Source organism: Littorina saxatilis, linkage group LG15 (genome assembly GCF_037325665.1).
Source record: "Littorina saxatilis isolate snail1 linkage group LG15, US_GU_Lsax_2.0, whole genome shotgun sequence".
NCBI lineage: Eukaryota > Metazoa > Mollusca > Gastropoda > Littorinimorpha > Littorinidae > Littorina > Littorina saxatilis.
The window spans coordinates 38,486,121-38,504,859 of record NC_090259.1 but is presented as its reverse complement, the minus strand read 5'-3'; the positions used below and the strand labels follow the sequence as shown (position 1 = coordinate 38,504,859).

General features: G+C 41.7%; 1 protein-coding gene across 3 annotated transcripts in view; it reads right to left on the bottom strand.

The window, feature by feature from the left end:
* Positions 1–11,906: 11,906 nt before the first annotated feature.
* Positions 11,907–18,739, bottom strand: part of LOC138949277 (cyclic AMP-dependent transcription factor ATF-6 beta-like) — a 30,686-nt gene continuing 23,853 nt past the window's right edge. For all 3 annotated transcript variants that reach the window (XM_070321066.1, XM_070321067.1, XM_070321068.1), the window contains 6 exons: positions 17,797–17,894; positions 17,103–17,390; positions 16,274–16,441; positions 15,664–15,778; positions 15,214–15,304; positions 11,907–14,152 (listed from right to left, as the gene is read on the bottom strand). In XM_070321066.1, coding sequence (XP_070177167.1) covers positions 13,788–14,152; positions 15,214–15,304; positions 15,664–15,778; positions 16,274–16,441; positions 17,103–17,390; positions 17,797–17,894 — 1,125 coding nt within the window. In that variant the 3' untranslated portion in view covers positions 11,907–13,787. The remainder of the gene's footprint in view (positions 14,153–15,213; positions 15,305–15,663; positions 15,779–16,273; positions 16,442–17,102; positions 17,391–17,796; positions 17,895–18,739) is intronic.

Genomic DNA, 18,739 nt, shown 5'->3' with positions numbered 1-18,739 from the left:
TCAAAAGCATAATTATGGACAACGCACTTTTGCATTTTGCGCATCTACTCAATGGAACTCTCTCCCCTCTCACATTCGCCACTCTCAGTCAGTACAGTCATTCAAGCGAGCACTCAAAACTCACCTCTTCCAGAAACACAACTCCTAAAGTCGCAACATTTTGCCATCCTGTTCTGTAACGGTTCCATCTCTATTCAGCTTGTTATTTTTGTCTTTTGTTTTAAATTATTATAAATATAATTTTTCACTGCAGTAGTCCTTTAACTTTAACCCTTAGCTGTAAGCTAGATATGCACAAGTCATGTCGGTGCCACATAATGCTGACACACATGTTCCTGTGCATAGTTTATGGATAACGTGTAGTTGGGAAGTTAAGAGTAGAAATAATTAGTATTTAGTGTAGGAGGAGGGTTGGGGGTGGGTAGGGAGGGGGTGGGTATGGTTTACTTTGAGCAGGTCGGTTTCAGTTTTAATAAACAATTCTAGAGAATTGTGTATCTTATATTTGAGTCTTTCGTGTTTTAGACACTGATGCATTTAATAGTTTTAACGAGTTGCCTTTTGTTTTATCATTCTGGTGTTTATCTAAATGTGCTGTGTATCTTATAAGAAGTTCTTAAAAGTTCGAAGTTATTTTAGCATATAGGTTTTTTATGGTCTTAACAGTTAAACATGTATTACGTTATCATTAAGATTCATGCTTTGTTAGCACTAAGCAGTTGGTTTTTTTTTAATTTTTTTTTTAATCAGTCTGGTTTTCTCTTGTTTTCATCTTATGAACATTCTAAATGTTAGACTAACTTATTGTCTTGTACAGAATAACAACAGTGTGAATGGTGCTATACTGAATGAAAGAGTGTGACATGAAGTTCTTGTACATCATTGTAAAGAGTGTGAATGACGTTTTTAGTTTAGATGTCAAGCGCTTAGAGCAAGCCTTTTTAACGAAAGTTTTTGATTTAGCGCTATATAAATGTTCTTATTATTATTATTATTATTTCCGGTAGCGTCAGTGCCGTTATCTGAGATAGTAACGTTTTACATGGTTTCACGTTCAGTGGTGAACGTAACGTGTGGTTTAACAAAATTACTTGCACATAAAATAGTGAAGTTTGTCTATGTCTGTCTGTGTGTTCGTCTGTTTGTCTCTCCCTCTGTCTGTCTATCTCTTTCTCTCTGTGTCTTTGTCTGTCTGTCTGTGTGTCTTTCTCACTCTCTCTCTCTCTCTCTCTCTCAACAAGTCTCAATACTTTCAAAAAACACCTCTCATTACATTTAATGTCAAATTACGAAAAGTCACAGTAATGGAAGACTTCGTTCTGATTATTTTCATATTGATCATATCTGTCCATAAAGCATCAGTGTTTCATAACGCAAGAATGTATGTATAGCCTACAACGTGTATATAGTCATGTGAATAGTTTTTCTGCCTTGCTTATCTTTTGTAATTGTTTTACGTATGTATATATTTTCCTGTTTAACCTTTTCAAAATTAGATCTAACTTGTTCGCGTATCCATTTCTGGATCTGCAGGCTGGTACAGAGTTACCTCCCTTTAGGCTTTTTCAAATTTCCCTTGTTTTAACCTAATTTCTTGGTTAAAACTTGTCTAAATTTCTAAATTCTTTCTTAATAAATATCAATTCTACACTTTGGCCTTAAATCAAAGTGTTTCCCTTCACAGATATCCTCTTGGGGTTGTCAGATGAGGGTAGTCTCCCATGCCAACAGAAGCTACCATTCAGAGAATGGTTTGCTTCTTAGTTGGATACCATGGGTTGACAACTCTCGCCATCAGTACCACCTGACCACTGATGAGACACAATAGTGTCGAAACACGTGTCTGGTCTAGGTACAAATACAATGGTCCTCCTCAGGACTAGATTACCTTGCGATACGTCCCCCACAAAGGGACTTTGCACTGTAAATCTCGGTCCCCCTTGAGGAGGGTCTGATGCTCCCTGTAGGCTGTCTGTGAAGGGATACTTATTTCTCTCTCTATCTCTGCTAAGAGATTTTAACAAATCTCGGAAGAAAGTCTCTGCTGACTTTCAATTGTTTCTTTCACAATTTCTGATGTTTTATATATATATATATATATATATATATGTATTCAAGATTAGAATAGTCCCTCTCTGGGCGAGGGCTGGTTGAAAAGAAGCTCGTTTAAATTGCTTATGCCACAACCCTCGTAAAATAAAATTTGATTTGATTTGATCTCTCTCTCTCTCTCTCTCTCTCTCTCTCTCTCTCTCTCTCTCTCTCTCTCTCTCTCTCTCTCTGCGAGGTAGGTGCACTTAAAGAGAAAGCAATACAGAAAGAAATGCATTTCTCTACCAAGAATGAAGTTTGTCTGTCTGTGTGTTTGTGTGCGTGTTTTTTTGGTTGCGTGTTTCTCTATAAGCATCTCTACGTCTTTGTTTGTGTACATAAGTGCGTGCGTGCATGTGTGGGGGTTTGTGTGTCGGTTTGTCTCACTGTGTGTATGTATGTCATTTTGTCGGTATGTTTGTGTATGTCTTTGTGTGTGTGTGTGTGTGTGTGTGTGTGTGTGTGTGTGTGCGTGCGTGCGTGCGTGCGCGCGCCGTGTGTGTGTGTATGAGTGCGTGCGTGTGTGTGTGATTGCAATTATTCCTCCTTTTTACATTTAGTCAAGTTTTGACTAAATGTTTTAACGTAGAGCGGGGAATCGAGACGAGGGTCGTGGTGTATGTGCGTGTGTGTGTCTGTGTGTGTGTGTGTGTAGAGCGATTTAGACTAAACTACTGGACCGATCTTTATGAAATTTGACATGAGAGTTCCTGGGTATGATATCCCCAGATGTTTTTTTTCAGTTTTTTGATAAATGTATTTGATGACGTCATATCCGGCTTTTCGTGAAAGTTGAGGCGGCACTGTCACGCTCTCATTTTTCAACCAAATTGGTTGAAATTTTGGTCAAGTAATTTTTGACAAAGCCCAGACTTCGGTATTGCATTTCAGCTTGGTGGCTTAAAAATTAATTGGTGACTTTGGTCATTAAAAATCTGAAAATTGTAAAAAAAATATTTTTTTGTATAAAACGATCCAAATTTACGTTCATCGTATTGTCCATCATTTTCTGATTCCAAAAACATATAAATATGTTATATTTGGATTAAAAACAAGCTCTAAAAATTAAAATTTAAAAATTATTATCAAAATTAAATTTTCGAAATCAATTTAAAAACACTTTCATCTTATTCCTTGTCGGTTCCTGATTCCAAAAACATATAGATATGATATGTTTGGATTAAAAACACGCTAACATTGATCACTTTTTGTTTGATCCTGATAATTAGCTTCTTTTCTGATAACGAATTTTCATTTTGTGCTTGGTAGTTGATATCTCTTTAGTTTACCGATAGGCCTAATTAAAGCAAAATAGCTTTGACAGATATTGAATAAATATTAAATACAGACACATTTTTAACAGGTCTATATTATAGGAGCCTGATATGGACAAGTGAAGACATCTTCACGAATCAGGGATGGCCAAATCGTCCGCCCGGTCGCCAGGGGCGAGTAAAAAATCCGCCGGGCTAGTTGAAACCGCCTGGCAACTCGCCCGGCTGGCTAGTGACAATTCTGGTCAAATGCAACATTTTTGGTTGTGATATCGAGTTTCAAATCATGTGCAGCAACGTTGGTATTAACCGGGCTAGCATAATTTCTGGCGGGCTAGCGACTCGTCGGCATTGTACTTGTCTCGTCTAAATATCGGACCCTATTGCTACGCTGAAAACACAATAGCGTTTATATTGCTATTCTGACATTATATTCTGTACACGCGTGTGTTTATATATTGAGTTAATATATTCGATACACTGGGAATTGAGACGGACGTGAGGGTGTACATGTGTGCGTATATCCAGATGAATATTACACTCACGATAACACATGTTTGTTACAATCCTTTCTCTCCACTTCCTCAGAGTACACACACACACGCATACACACACACACAAGCTCACACACACAGGCTCACACACACACTCACACACACACCAAGACACACACGCTCACACACACTAAGACAGGGGCGGACGAGGGGGGGGGGCACAGGGGGCACAGGGGGCACGTGCCCCCCCCCCCCCCCCCCCCCGAAAAATTCTATGACCATTTCGAAGTTCAAATGGCACCAGATGGCACCATTTTGCTTCTTTGGGCAAAAAAAATTTCCGGGGGGGCATGCCCCCGAACCCCCCTAGCAAATTCGGGCGCTTCGCGCCCATCACATTCACTTTCGATTCAAAGTGCCCCCCCCCCTTACAAGGCAACTGATCCGCCCCTGTAAGACACACACACACAGAGGCTCACACACACACACTCACACTAAGACACACCAAGACACACACACACACACGCACACACACAGAGAAAACGAATCTCTCACAATCAATGTTATGTATTTTCCTCTTTTCCCCATGCCTACGTACAGCATGTACCTGTATAACACATACATTTCTTTTTAAATGTACACAATTCAAAACAGAACAACCATGAAATGATATGAAAAGCACATTGTCAAAACTTGGGTTTAAGATGCATGTATGCACTTTCAAGACGCCACCCTCCCTGTGAAAACAATTGTAGCTAGCAAAACAGATCTGTCCAGCCTTTTACATGGTATAAGAGCATCATTCCCCTTGGTATAAGAGCTTAACCCCCCTTGGGATACAAGCATCATTTCTTTTAGGATAAGAGCTTAATCCCCCTTAGGATACAAGCATCATTTCCCTTGGGATAAGAGCTTAATCCCCCTTAGGATACAAGCATAATTTCCCTTGGGATAAGTGCTTAATCCCCCTTAGGATACAAGCATAATTTCCCTTGGGATAAGAGCTTAATCCCCCTTAGGATTCAAGCATCATTTCCTTGGGATAAAAGCATCATTTCCCTTGGGATAAGAGCTTAATCCCCCTTAGGATACAAGCATCATTTCCTTGGGATAAAAGCATCATTTCCCTTGGGATAAGAGCTTAATTCCCCTTGGCCACAGACCAGAAATTGACTTCCTGAGTGCTTCTTGTAAAAAACTGAAATCTCTTGCTGGACCAATTTGGTAACCGACACCTGTGTCAATCTGTTCAATCAATTCAGCAAAATGTCCTGACTGCACAGAAGGCAGGCAGGCTGTTGGTTGTTGGTATGAGTCCAAGTGGCGGGATGCTCTATCCCGTGTACAGCCTGGACTGATCTGTTGGTTGTTGGTATGAGTCCAAGTGGCGGGATGCTCTGTCCCGTGTACAGCCTGGACTGATCTGTTGGTTGTTGGTATGTGTCCAAGTGGCGGGATGCTCTGTCCCGTGTACAGCCTGGACTGATCTGTTGGTTGTTGGTATGAGTCCAAGTGGCGGGATGCTCTGTCCCGTGTACAGCCTGGACTGATCTGTTGGTTGTTGGTATGTGTCCAAGTGGCGGGATGCTCTGTCCCGTGTACAGCCTGGACTGATCTGTTGGTTGTTGGTATGAGTCCAAGTGGCGGGATGCTCTGTCCCGTGTACAGCCTGGACTGATCTGTTGGTTGTTGGTATGTGTCCAAGTGGCGGGATGCTCTGTCCTGTGTACAGCCTGGACTGATCTGTTGGTTGTTGGTATGTGTCCAAGTGGCGGGATACTCTGTCCCGTGTACAGCCTGGACTGATCTGTTGGTTGTTGGTATGTGTCCAAGTGGCGGGATGCTCTGTCCCGTGTACAGCCTGGACTGATCTGTTGGTTGTTGGTATGTGTCCAAGTGGCGGGATGCTCTGTCCCGTGTACACCCTGGACTGATCTGTTGGTTGTTGGTATGTGTCCAAGTGGCGGGATGCTCTATCCCGTGTACAGCCTGGACTGATCTGTTGGTTGTTGGTATGAGTCCAAGTGGCGGGATGCTCTGTCCCGTGTACAGCCTGGACTGATCTGTTGGTTGTTGGTATGTGTCCAAGTGGCGGGATGCTCTGTCCCGTGTACAGCCTGGACTGATCTGTTGGTTGTTGGTATGTGTCCAAGTGGCGGGATGTTCTGTCCCGTGTACAGCCTGGACTGATCTGTTGGTTGTTGGTATGTGTCCAAGTGGCGGGATGCTCTGTCCCGTGTACAGCCTGGACTGATCTGTTGGTTGTTGGTATGTGTCCAAGTGGCGGGATGCTCTATCCCGTGTACAGCCTGGACTGATCTGTGGTGGTGCGCATGATGGTCAACACAGGAAGGATCAAGGTGTCTTTCCGCAGAGCGACACACACTCATGGAATGTATGAAACTGTGGACCGTTCTATCCAGGACCAAACGACAATGTGCTGTTTTAGCAATGAATAAACGACTGTACAAACACTAAGTCATAAACGAAGATTCAAACATTCACAACAACAAATGCGTAAAAAACACTACTAAATATTTATCAATTGCATATATTATTTCAAAACACCTGTGGTTCGCAAGAAAAATGAAACAGAAACGTCAAAATACAGTGGACAACTACTAAAAACGTTTATCTGTCAACAAATAGTTGGCACTTGTCTTCTTCTGTCCACAACAAGACAGTTTCTCTTCCCCTCCCCTGACCTTAAGATTGATGGACTGATTGGTTGATTGATTGATGGATGGAAGTTGATTGATTGATGAACTGTTTGAACTGGGAAGAAATGATTCGTTAATGTTCCCCAGCTTCAAAATGGTCGAAATCACTTTCCTCAACATACATCTTGTTTTGCAAACAGTCACAATGTTAGACAGCTCGTGTGACCAGCGCACTAACCAAGTTTCATTTATTCAACAAGTCACACAGGGTGGGAGGCAAAACTGAGGTGATCGGCGCGCCTGTGCAAAGGGGGTGTTTATGCCACCAGTTTAGGTCACTCTGCAGCATGAGAAAATATTTAACGATGAAAATGCCGCAGACACTCCGATGACTTGAATTGCAGAGTAGAATGCAAGATATTCTTCTATCACAGTTGTGAGTATTCTCCTAGCCTTTTGGTACTCAACATTTATGCAGTTTGGTAAGGTCTTGTGTTTTCTGAGATTTTGAGATTTTCTAGATTTGTTTAACGGGTAATTGTTTACAGTTTATCTCGATCTGTTCGTTTTACAAGCAGAGTCTGAACTTTGATTGTCTTCTGCTAGAAAGGTCCAAATCACTAATTCGTTGACGGTGTCTGGCTGCAAAAGTGAACTTTTTGATTTTGGGTGCTGTTGAAACATAAATCCTGCTTGTATTTTGTTGACTGGCATATCAATGATACTAAAACTTATGTTCCGTAAATGCAGATGACACTGCTCCATTGTAAAACTTTCATAGATGTTTAGTGCTAACACTAATCACCTGACCACAAATCCTAAGTAACACCCTACCAAGCTAAATAAGGAACAATACTACCCCAACAGTATAAACTCCAATAACACCTTTCCGCTGAAGTTTTGTACAAACAATTCTATTCCTGCTGTAACCCCCTTCCCCCCCCCCCCCCCAATATCCTACAATCACTTTTTAGTTCTTCTTCAAAGTGTACCCTTAAAACTTGTTTTGTGCTAGATTCATCAAAACATCTCTTTCCAAACAAGCAAGCTAAAAGGATAAAATCACACTGTCTTTGAAATGGTCAACATCAATTCGAACAACAACTGACTCAACAAGGACACACAAAGGGTTGAGTTAAAACCAAAAAATGTACAAAACCTCAGAGCCTCTGTGTACCATATCCCACTTTGACAAGAAAATATCAGTCATCTATAAACAATCACACAACAGCTGTTCAACAACGTCAACAAACATTCAGCAACCACTGAAGTCTTGGTTGCATTTAAAACTATACAAATTAACTCCTTTTACTGCTCTTCCAGTACCGAAGTAAATTGTTAGGGCAATATACATCTTGACAACGGTAAAGGTCAAATTCACACAAAAAAAACTTTTTTGGCATCTTCAGATGCGTAGTACATGGTAACAAATTGTGTTTGATCACTGACACAGTGAGTCAGAATCCTACAAAAAACCACCTATTCTACCAATATCATTATTGTTCACAACGACAAACACTGTGACTAACAATGCAACCTACAGTCATGTAAACCTAGTCATGTAAGCTGAGGGTACTCAAATACAAACAAAATTAAAAATGTACATTATATAACCTAACAAAAATACACATGACATTAATGATGTTAATGAACAGCTTGTTATACACATCATTTGTAAGGGATTTCCTCAAGCACACAATAGCTTGCACACAGCTGTGTTGAGAGTAATTTGGCAATGAAATGTTACAATCTAGTGCAATAATAATGATACAATGATTCAGGACAAAGGCACCAAAGAGAATTGCTTTCATCTCAAGTTGATCGACACATATACATATGCTACGAGGCATTCCAAGAAATGTAATTATGAGGGAAATGTAATTATCAATCTGGTTTGCAAAGAAATTCACGTTACAAGGTGTTATTGATACTTTAACACTACCCAGTCTCTGTGTGTATTTTACCGCCTTGCTTTCCAACCCCCCCCCCCCCCCCCCCCCCCCCCATGTGGACTTTTTGGGGAATTATAAATACACACACAATCTTCTCAGCAGTACAAGCAAGGCACTCTACCAAGTTTGTATTTTGCAAAACCAACAAAGAGCTGTCGTTGATTCATCATCTTCTTCATTCAAAACAATAAATAAAAAATAAATAAAAATCCCTGCGCTTAGAACTGTACCCACGGAATACGCGCGATATAAGCCTCATATTGATTGATTCATTCATTCTGCAACACTTCCAACCCTGCCGTCACCATACTCTCCATCACATTTCACATGCAAACAATTTGCAATGATAAACTTGACCGTCAAAAGCATAGTCACATCAGATTATCAAGTGCTGATTATCAAACTTCGTTGCTTCAAATCCACACAGATATACAATATACTTCAGTAGCTGACCAAACTCACACACAGTATCCGCTAGAGGGGGGAGGGGGGTAATTAATGTACAGAAAATACCAATGAATTTAAACTAACAGATCTTAGCTAATTATGCACATGAAGAAAAGTCATCTAAAACTCAACTTCCACAATCAAAATTAAATCGAAGGCGCAAAATATCAAAAAGGTTACACAAAAAGGCAAAAGGATGAAGAAAAAACAATCCACAGGATGCTACAGAAAAATATGCCATTCAACAAATTAAATGAACCGCAAAAAAAGAGAAAAAAGAAAGAGGAGGCAGAAATCAGGGTAAAAGTACATAAATTGCAACAAAACTATTTTTCAACAGAAACAAGAAAACAAAAATGAAAAAAATTGGCTCGGTTCACTGAACGAAGGCAAGATAGGGAAACGTTTCTAATTCTAATTACGGCAAGACTTAAATTCTCTAGCAAAAGACATACAGCTTGTGACCTGCAGATAAAATAGAAATAGTGCACCGGTCTCTGATGATGGAATACAGCAGCCTAGAAGCTATGCTGCAGAGTATGAATTGATGCTCTCATGCCCATAAATGTGTCATGGATTGATAGAAACTCAAACAAACACGCTCTTCTCTACATTGTAGGCTAATTTTCAGAAGAGGGCGAATGGGGATTTGAGCAGGGAGTCTGCCATAAGAGGGCAGAAGAACTGGAACATTGGGAAGAATTAGAGTGGGGACAGCGAAGAAAAAGAAACAAACCTCTCTAAAGAGAGGTAGGAATTCATGTACAATTTTGGTTTAAATTTGTTAATTTGGTTTCTAAGCAAACCTTATTAACAACTTGTCAAAACTTGTTGTGAAACTTGGGCTGACCAATTTGAATCAATTGCTTAGTGACTCCCCTTGTCACAATAAAGGCCATGCACTCACTTTAAGTTGACATTTATCTTTTGACCTTACATCTTGAGTACAGATATTTTTAAAGCCCCCAATATTCTACAAGTGCTATGGGGTAACTTTACAAACTCTTAACAAAGAAAGAAAGCGCATTGTTCTTTGTGTAAGGGGAGGGTGTTGTTTGCATGTGTGTGGGGGGAGGGGGGAGAGGAGGGGGGAGGAGGGGGTGAGACCCGGATTTTTTACAGACATAATTATGCTTGAACACACCGTAGTATTCCCATTATATTCAGCATGCATGACACTGCACTCAAGTAATCAACAAGTGTGTCTTATAGTGAAACAACACCTCGCTCACGTATCTCTCTGAAAATACACAAGCACAAATTAGTTTCAGGTGACATTTTTAAAGACATACTCCTATATAAACATGGCGATGATGTTATCTGGGATGAAATTCTTTCAACTCAATATAAAACCAGACATGAGATTCTGTTGTGCTGGTTGGATAAGATCTGTATCCATAAGACAAGTTGAATGCAGTGGAAACACGGGTGGTTCATACAGCAGTGTAAAACACAAAAAATACAGATTTATTTAAACTTGGTACAAACGCCTACATGTAAGTGATAGGTATAAAAGTAAGTGCAATCTGGGCTTTGAACTAAACATTTCAAACAGGCCGAAAAATAAGCACTTGGAGCAACAGAAAGTAATCCATTCAGCTGCTTTGTGTAGTGAACATTAGTCATGATATGAGAAATAGTGGAACCTGGAATGGGTAGGATGAGTTGGTAGGAGGGGGGGGGGGGGGGGGGGGGTGGGGGGAGATTTGTGGTGTGTAGAGGTGTTGGTAAAAAAGGAGGGGGGGGGGGGGGGGGGGAGTTGAATAACAAAACATTTTCATTTGGAAGGCAAACTCTGCTTTTAAGTCTGCAAGTACACATGATACTGACTGCGTGAATGAAATTGACAAGGTTATAATCAGCTCAAACAACACAACTAATAATACATAATTAAACAAATACAAAGCAATACAAATGAAAGCAAGTAATGCTTAAGCCTAACAAGAGGCGAAGCCATCAAGGCTCACGTAAGAAATCGACAAACAGTAACACAAACTCAATCACTCCATCACACACACACACACACACACACACACACACACAGAAAGAGCATAGGTGAAACTGTGCAAGAAAGCGAGACACTAGATCTAGATCTGTCTGTCTGCATGTAGCCTACTTACAGGGACACGACTGCCAACTAGTCTCGGCCCGCTCAAAATAATAATGACCGAGACTTTCAGTACTTCCTTCGCGTGACGTCTAACCCTCTTACGTCATAATGTGACGTCAATGTAATGTGACGTCTTCAAATGTTAGAGTTTCTACCACAGACATACACACGCACGCACGCACGCACATACGCACGCACGCACAGACAGACAAAGTTACGATCGCATAGGCTACACTTACGTGAGCCAAAAATGAGTGAGAAAACAATGCTGCCCAGACTGGCATTACAATATTACTGGTGGAAACAGATGTCAACACACTTTGCTGGCAACCTCAGGGACTGTACCCTACATTATCCACAAATACTGTATCTCTCACTCAAAAGGAACACGGAGAGAATATACTGCAATATGTATTCACAAAGCAGCAATAGATGATATTCGGAAATGACTTTTGCTTCGGAAGAAAAAGAGGGCAAACAAACCCCCGTTACATTGTATGCCAATCACTAGCGCGCGGTGTGTTGCTACACGTTGTCAGTGAGCACATGTAAGACACGCAACTCAATAATGATTGGCCTATTTTGTCACGTGGTTTTGTTAAGCCCTCTTTTTTTCTTCAAGGAAAGGCGACCCTTTGCTGCCTATAATAACCTGACAAGAGTTATTTCCGGAATTGGTCTATTCACTGCATGTCAATCCAACACCAGCAGGTTATCCCCCAACAAAACACAGAAATTTGTCTTCACTTTTACAGCAGATACGCTAAAGAGCTAACATTACAACAGGCCTTATCAGCCTTAGAGACACGTAAGGCACTGCATGTGTTTGCATTCTAGAAACCACAAACATGCGCACCATCAACTCTATATTCAGTCAATGACTTTCTTTCTTTCTTTATTTGGTGTTTAACGTTTGTTTTCAACCACGAAGGTTATATCGCGACGGGGAAAGGGGGTGGGGGGATGGGATAGAGCCGAATTGTTAATTGTTTCTTGTTCACAAAAGCACTAATCAAAAAATTGCTCCAGGGGCTTGCAACGTAGTACAATATATTACCTTACTGGGAGAATGCAAGTTTCCAGTACAAAGGACTTAACATTTCTTACATACTGCTTGACTAAAATCTTTACAAACATTGACTATATTCTATACAAGAAACACTTAACAAGGGTAAAAGGAGAAACAGAATCCCTTAGTCGCCTCTTACAACATGCTGGGGAGCATCGGGTAAATTCTTCCCCCTAACCCGCGGGGGGTAGTCAATGACTAATGAAACAACAATAATATAAAAACACATCATAGAATGCTGTGCAAGTACATTGAAGCTAACATGAAATGAAAATACAGCATGAAATTGTCAAAAATGAAACGTTTCATGAACAATCAGTCCTCCAGGAACAATTCTGTCTTCAAAATACTGCATCCAAAACAATACAAAGCCAATAAATAAGTTAAAAAAAGTTAATTCAAACACAAATGTTCATGACACAGAATAAATACCGTCAATGAGTCACAATTAACCTTCTCAGAAGTCATTGTTTCAAAATGCAAAATTTTGCATAAAAATTGCAATACAATAAAAATGTCACAGACACAGCTGCCCCAAAACAGAATTCTTCTACAGACTAAAAAGCAAATCACAAAGTTTAACTTGGTCGGGGGGGGGGGGGGGGGGGGGTAATACCAGGCTCACTTCACTTTTTACTCCAAACCGAACTCTGCGCCTTTCCAGCTGGTGGCACAATTAATCTTTTACAACAATATGTCTCTCTGACGACCCGTCCAAACTCAACCGTTCCTCCCACCATTATTATCATACTACCTTGCATCATAGACCAAATAGCCTGGACCGCCAACTCGTCACATGACCCTTCAGGGTTACGACGCTCGACTTTCAGGGGCGCTTAGCGTCCGGTTTGAAAGGCCAGCGATTCGAAGACAGTGAAAAGAAAGCACGCTCCAGTTATTTGTGACAATGGAAGGTGACAATGAACTGGATTTTCCTAAACTCCAAACTAAACTTAACAAAACTCATCGAAAAACATGTTCCATATGCACTTTCGCTGAGTTTATTTTAGCATTTTCAGAACTTACCTCGGCAACTTCGTCCATGTTTACAATCGACACCGGATATGACATCCCCCTGATTTCTGAACGGCCATGTAAGCGTAGGTTCCTAAATGCGAGAGGCCGCTACCTCGTAATAGAGAGAAAGAGCGGAGAGAGAGCTAGTTGGCGGTCCAGGATAAATGGTCTATGATGCGAGAGGCCGCTACCTCGTAATAGAGAGAAAGAGCGGAGAGAGAGCTAGTTGGCGGTCCAGGATAAATGGTCTATGCTTACATGTATGTCTCCCTTTCTTCCATTCCTTCCCCCCTCTCCTGCTACCCTCCCTTCCTCTGACGCACATACACATACAAATGTGTGCAATGAAGATGCATGGCACAACTAAGCATCAAAGGGGCAGTGTGAGCCTGTGCCTGCCAACTTTAATTCTACCGGCCTGAGACTGCCCACAAGAGCTGAATGTGTCTTAATACCTAACACAATTGCTATTTTCAGTATCTTGTGACAAGAATAAGAATTGCAGCGTTGTTATCACCATGTAGGCTATAGAATACAATACAATACCTCCTCCCTTTCTCACACACACACACACACACACACACACACACACACACACACACACACACGCACATACACGCACATACACACACACACACACACACATTAACACCCTCACTCTCACTCTCGCCTACTACCTATGCCTCCTTAATCTATATTTGCGTTTGTGAGACAAAATGGACCCTGGGTCTTCCTTTTTCATGTCGGCGTGGCTGGCGTTGCCTGCAGCTGTCTGGTTGCTAGGGTAATTCCCAGCTTCGACGTCCGTAGTGTCGTTGCTATGGTAATCCTGTTGAGCATCGCTGGCAGTGCTGTTATCCTGGAAACCATTGCCTGGGGAGGGGGGAGGGGTGGGGATGTCGGCTGTGTGGTTGTCGTATTGGCTGGGGGGCTGAGCCTTGGGGAAGGCGGACTTGCGTACGTGGATGAGCTCGGTGTTGACGATCTCGCAGTTGATCTGCATCATGCCAATGCTGCCCTCTGGTGGCTGCATGGTGTCTGGAGCAAAGGGAGACAACACAGATGTCAGGCATAGAGACGGAAGAAAGTATGTGGAGTATTTCTGGGAGTGAGGTCTTTGTAGGCCTTCTTTCTGCTCAGCCGTACACACAAGCACGCACACATGCATACACATACACACACACACACACACACACACACACACACACTCTCTCTCCAACTCTCTCAAACACAAAAAACTTAAAAGACTGGTTGGCCGAGTGGTAACGCACTTGCGCTTGGAAGCGAGAGGTTGCGAGTTCGACCCTGGATCAGGGCGTTAGCAATTTTCTCCCCCTTTCCTAACCTAGGTGGTGGGTTCAAGTGCTAGTCTTTCGGATGAGACGAAAAACCGAGGTCCCTTCGTGTACACAACATTGGGGTGTGCACGTTAAAGATCCCACGATTGACAAAAGGGTCTTTCCTGGCAAAATTGTATAGGCATAGATAAAAATGTCCACCAAAATACCCGTGTGACTTGGAATAATAGGCTGAAAAGTAGGATATGCGCCGAAATGGCTGCGATCTGCTGGCCGATGTGAATGCGTGATATATTGTGTAAAAAAAATTCCATCTCACACGGCATAAATAAATCCCTGCGCCTTGAATATGTGCGCGATATAAATTGCATAAAATAAAAATAAAAAAATAAAAAAATAAATCCCTGCGCTTAGAACTGTACCCACGGAATACGCGTGATATAATTATAAGCCTCATATTGAAGCCTCATATTGATTGATTGAAAAGAGGCATCACCACTGGGCTAACAGGCTCATCAAAGCTGACGTCATTTTATTTCTACGTCATTCATTTCGTCAATGATCATTACCTCGCCAGCATCTTGCAGGCGAGTTTTATGGACGATTTTGAGATAAGTCCATTATCAGTTTCATAAGTGTTTGTCTGTCTGTCTACTCAAAAAGCCCCTGGGTCGATGAACTGTGAATGTAACGTTTTGTTTTGTCAATAATTAAACGTTCCTACAATTCTTGTTTTTTTTATTCTGAATTTTGGAACATTAGCCGTTAATCTCTTTTTGGATTTCAGAAAGCTTGACTCACCGTTGAGCGTTCCACTCATGACGGGCATGACCAGAGACATGCGAGGTCGCGCCGTCTTGTTGTGGGCAATGGCTGGCACCAGGAAGTAATCCTGTCCACCAAAAAGTAAAGTGAATTATAAATCTTGTTGTACATCAAAGCAGCTGTGTCTGCACAAACCGGAATACACAGCACAACACATCAACACCACACAGAAGACTCATTCACAAAATACAACAGAACACAAACAAAACACTAACTATCACACAACACATCACAACACTTACTCACAATACAACATACCGTATCACATGCAAACTCCTCCCGGAACACACACACACACACACACACACACACACACACACACACACACACACCAACAACAACAACACACGTATGCACGCACGCACGCAGCCACACACACAAACACACATACACACACACACTTGAGAGATAGTGAAATGTACATACAGTGTTAAAAGACAGGACGTAGAAGGTATCATTCCTGCGAGGAATGGCGTTGAGCAGTTTCTGTCGCGGATCGTTGTGTTGGAAAATCTGCATCTCATACGTCCGACGGCTTGCACTGCACAAATTAACAACCAGGTTTTGCCTGTCACCTTGTATTCCAAACTATTCACTCCTTCAATTGACACGCGTTCAACAACAAAAGTTAATAAATAATAGTTAATGATTAATAATTCAATTTATCATGAAGAAACTTGTCAAACTAAACATCAACCGGGGCTGGTATTCAGGAGTAAAGGTTAGAGACTATACCATCTATGCAGTTTATCTTACAAACTAAAGTCTCTAACCTATAAGTTTGACTCCTGCATACCGACACAGAAAAATTGACCATCTGCGAACTGTTGATTTAATTTCTTCTTCTTCTTCTTCTTCTTCTGCGTTCATGGGCTGAAACTCCCACATACACTCGTGTTTTTGCACAAATGGATTTGCACGTGTATGACCGTTATATCCCGCCATTTAGGCAGTCATACACCGCTTTCAGAGGAGATTTAATGTCTGGACTTCTCAGCTTTTGCCCATTAAAGTACAGCAATCCTGCCAGCCTTACCTGTAAGCAGTGTCCTCAAAGTGTTTGTCGTAGTGGGCCTGCATTGCGGCCTTCAGGGTGTTGACCGGGGGGTACTTCTTCCTGGGCGCCTTGGCTGCTTTGGGTGTCTGCTTCTTCTGCTTCACTTCTTCCTCCCTGATCATCCACCCGCGAAGCTGCTCAGCCAGCCTGCATCAACAAATGGACCGTTTTAAAAGTAGCACGACAATGTTGCCTGCACACCAGATACTGGTCGGGCAGAGTTAGTGCTAACCGTTTCGACATTTCAAAACACCTTCTCCTGGGTCTCATCAATCTAAATTCAGATTTTAACTGCTATTCACGTCACCAAGTTAGAACGTCTTTAGCTATCAAGGTGGTTATCTGATCACTTCTTGCTCTGTACGCATGCAAAAATAAACCCTTATTAAAGGAAATCACTGCCACTCGACGCTTCCCTCCTATTCAAGAGATGCACGGTCAGCAAGGCGCCCCATTGCATAAGACAACATGCTGACACAGCCATCCAAACATCAATAGAATACTGGCGGCATCACGCCGCTAGCGGTTGTAGCGGTGAGAGGGAGGTCTGGTAACTTTACAGCTGTCACGTGACTTTGGCAGGTCAAAACTGGTTTCATGAATGGCGTCGAGGGCGACATACAGCATAAACAGCGCCACCATGCAGTCAAGTGCTGCTATGGTGTCTTGAATACTTCTCAAGGACTCACAAGAAACAGGGAACTGTGACATGCTTGTGATTACTAGTTAGAGCATAGCAATTTTAAGCTTGGTATAACAGCATAGCAATTTCTGTTACAACGAAGCATCAGTTGGCAGCTCTGCTTACCTGGATGACTCAGTGCTGTTGAAGTAAATGGGACAGAAGTGGGCGGCCACCATGGACTCGTTCAGCATGCCGGCGCGCAGCAGCGTCCTGAGCTCTCGGTCGAACTGCAGCGCATGTCGCGCTTGCTCCGCCCCCCATCGCCTCTCACCCCCCTTGTCCTGGTTGCTGCCGGCATCAGAGTTGTCTGAGTTGTCCGGTAAGGAGAGCAAGTGACGCCCCTTTGCCGCTGACGAAGCTGACTGCCAGCCTTGCTGTGATGGGGTGCCGCTGTCTGACATCAGCAGGGAGCTGGGAACACAATGTCAAGATTGTACTGCTAACCCATAGTGCGTTATACTACCCAAAAAAAAGGACTTTGCATATATGTTGGCTATACTTTCAATCACTAACCCAAAAAATTTTTTTTAAAGTACCATGGATATATCATGTTGGCTTGTAACTTTTAATTCACATTCAAACATAAAACAATAACTGTGAAACAGACTTCGGTGGTTCATTTGGCCATGGCTGACGTGGAAGCATATACAAAGCTCATGTTCTGTGCCCCCCCCCCCCCCCCCCCCCATTTAATGAGTAAACTCTAATATTTGAGGGAACACACACAAAAACGTGATACATGTCAATTGAAAAATGACAGTTTTCATAAGATTCCACCCCGCCCCCGCTCCCCCGACTACCCTTGCAGTCTATTCACCTGAAGGAGCCAAAGTTGAATGTGAAGAAGAGACAGGCCATCAGCAGCACCATTTTCTTCGGTGGCGTCAACCCCGCCTTCTGTCGCAGCTTGCAGTTCTGTCGCACACCATGCAATTCTTAATTATGTAACGGTCAACCCAACTATAATCATGTAACAGTCAACCAACAATTATTATGTAACAGGCAACCCAACTTTAATATGTAACAGGTAACCCAACAATAATCATGTAACAGGCAACCCAACTATAATCATGTAACAGTCAACACAACTATAATCATGTAACAGACAACCCAACCATAATTATGTAACAGTCAACACAACTATATTTATGTAACAGGCACCCCAACTATAATCATGTAACAGTCAACAACTATATTTATGTAACAGACAACCCAACCATAATTAAATAACAGTCAACACAACTATATTTATGTAACAGACAACCCAACCATAATTATATAACAGTCAACACAACTATATTTATGTAACAGACAACCCAACCATAATTATGTAACAGTCAACACAACTATATTTATGTAACAGACAACCCAACCATAATTATATAACAGTCAACACAACTATATTTATGTAACAGACAACCCAACCATAATTATGTAACAGTCAACACAACTATATTTATGTAACAGACAACCCAACCATAATTATGTAACAGTCAACACAACTATATTTATGTAACAGACAACCCAACCATAATTATGTAACAGTCAACACAACTATATATATGTAACAGACAACCCAACCATAATTATGTAACAGTCGACACAACTATATTTATGTAACAGTCATCATCCCCACCTTATATTACAGCTTTATTCCCCCCTCTGCTTCTTTACCTCTGTAAACTTGTAGAGCTAGTTATTTTTCGATAATGACCCAGCAACCAAACAAATAACGACCCAGCAACAGCCTGAATCCTCGA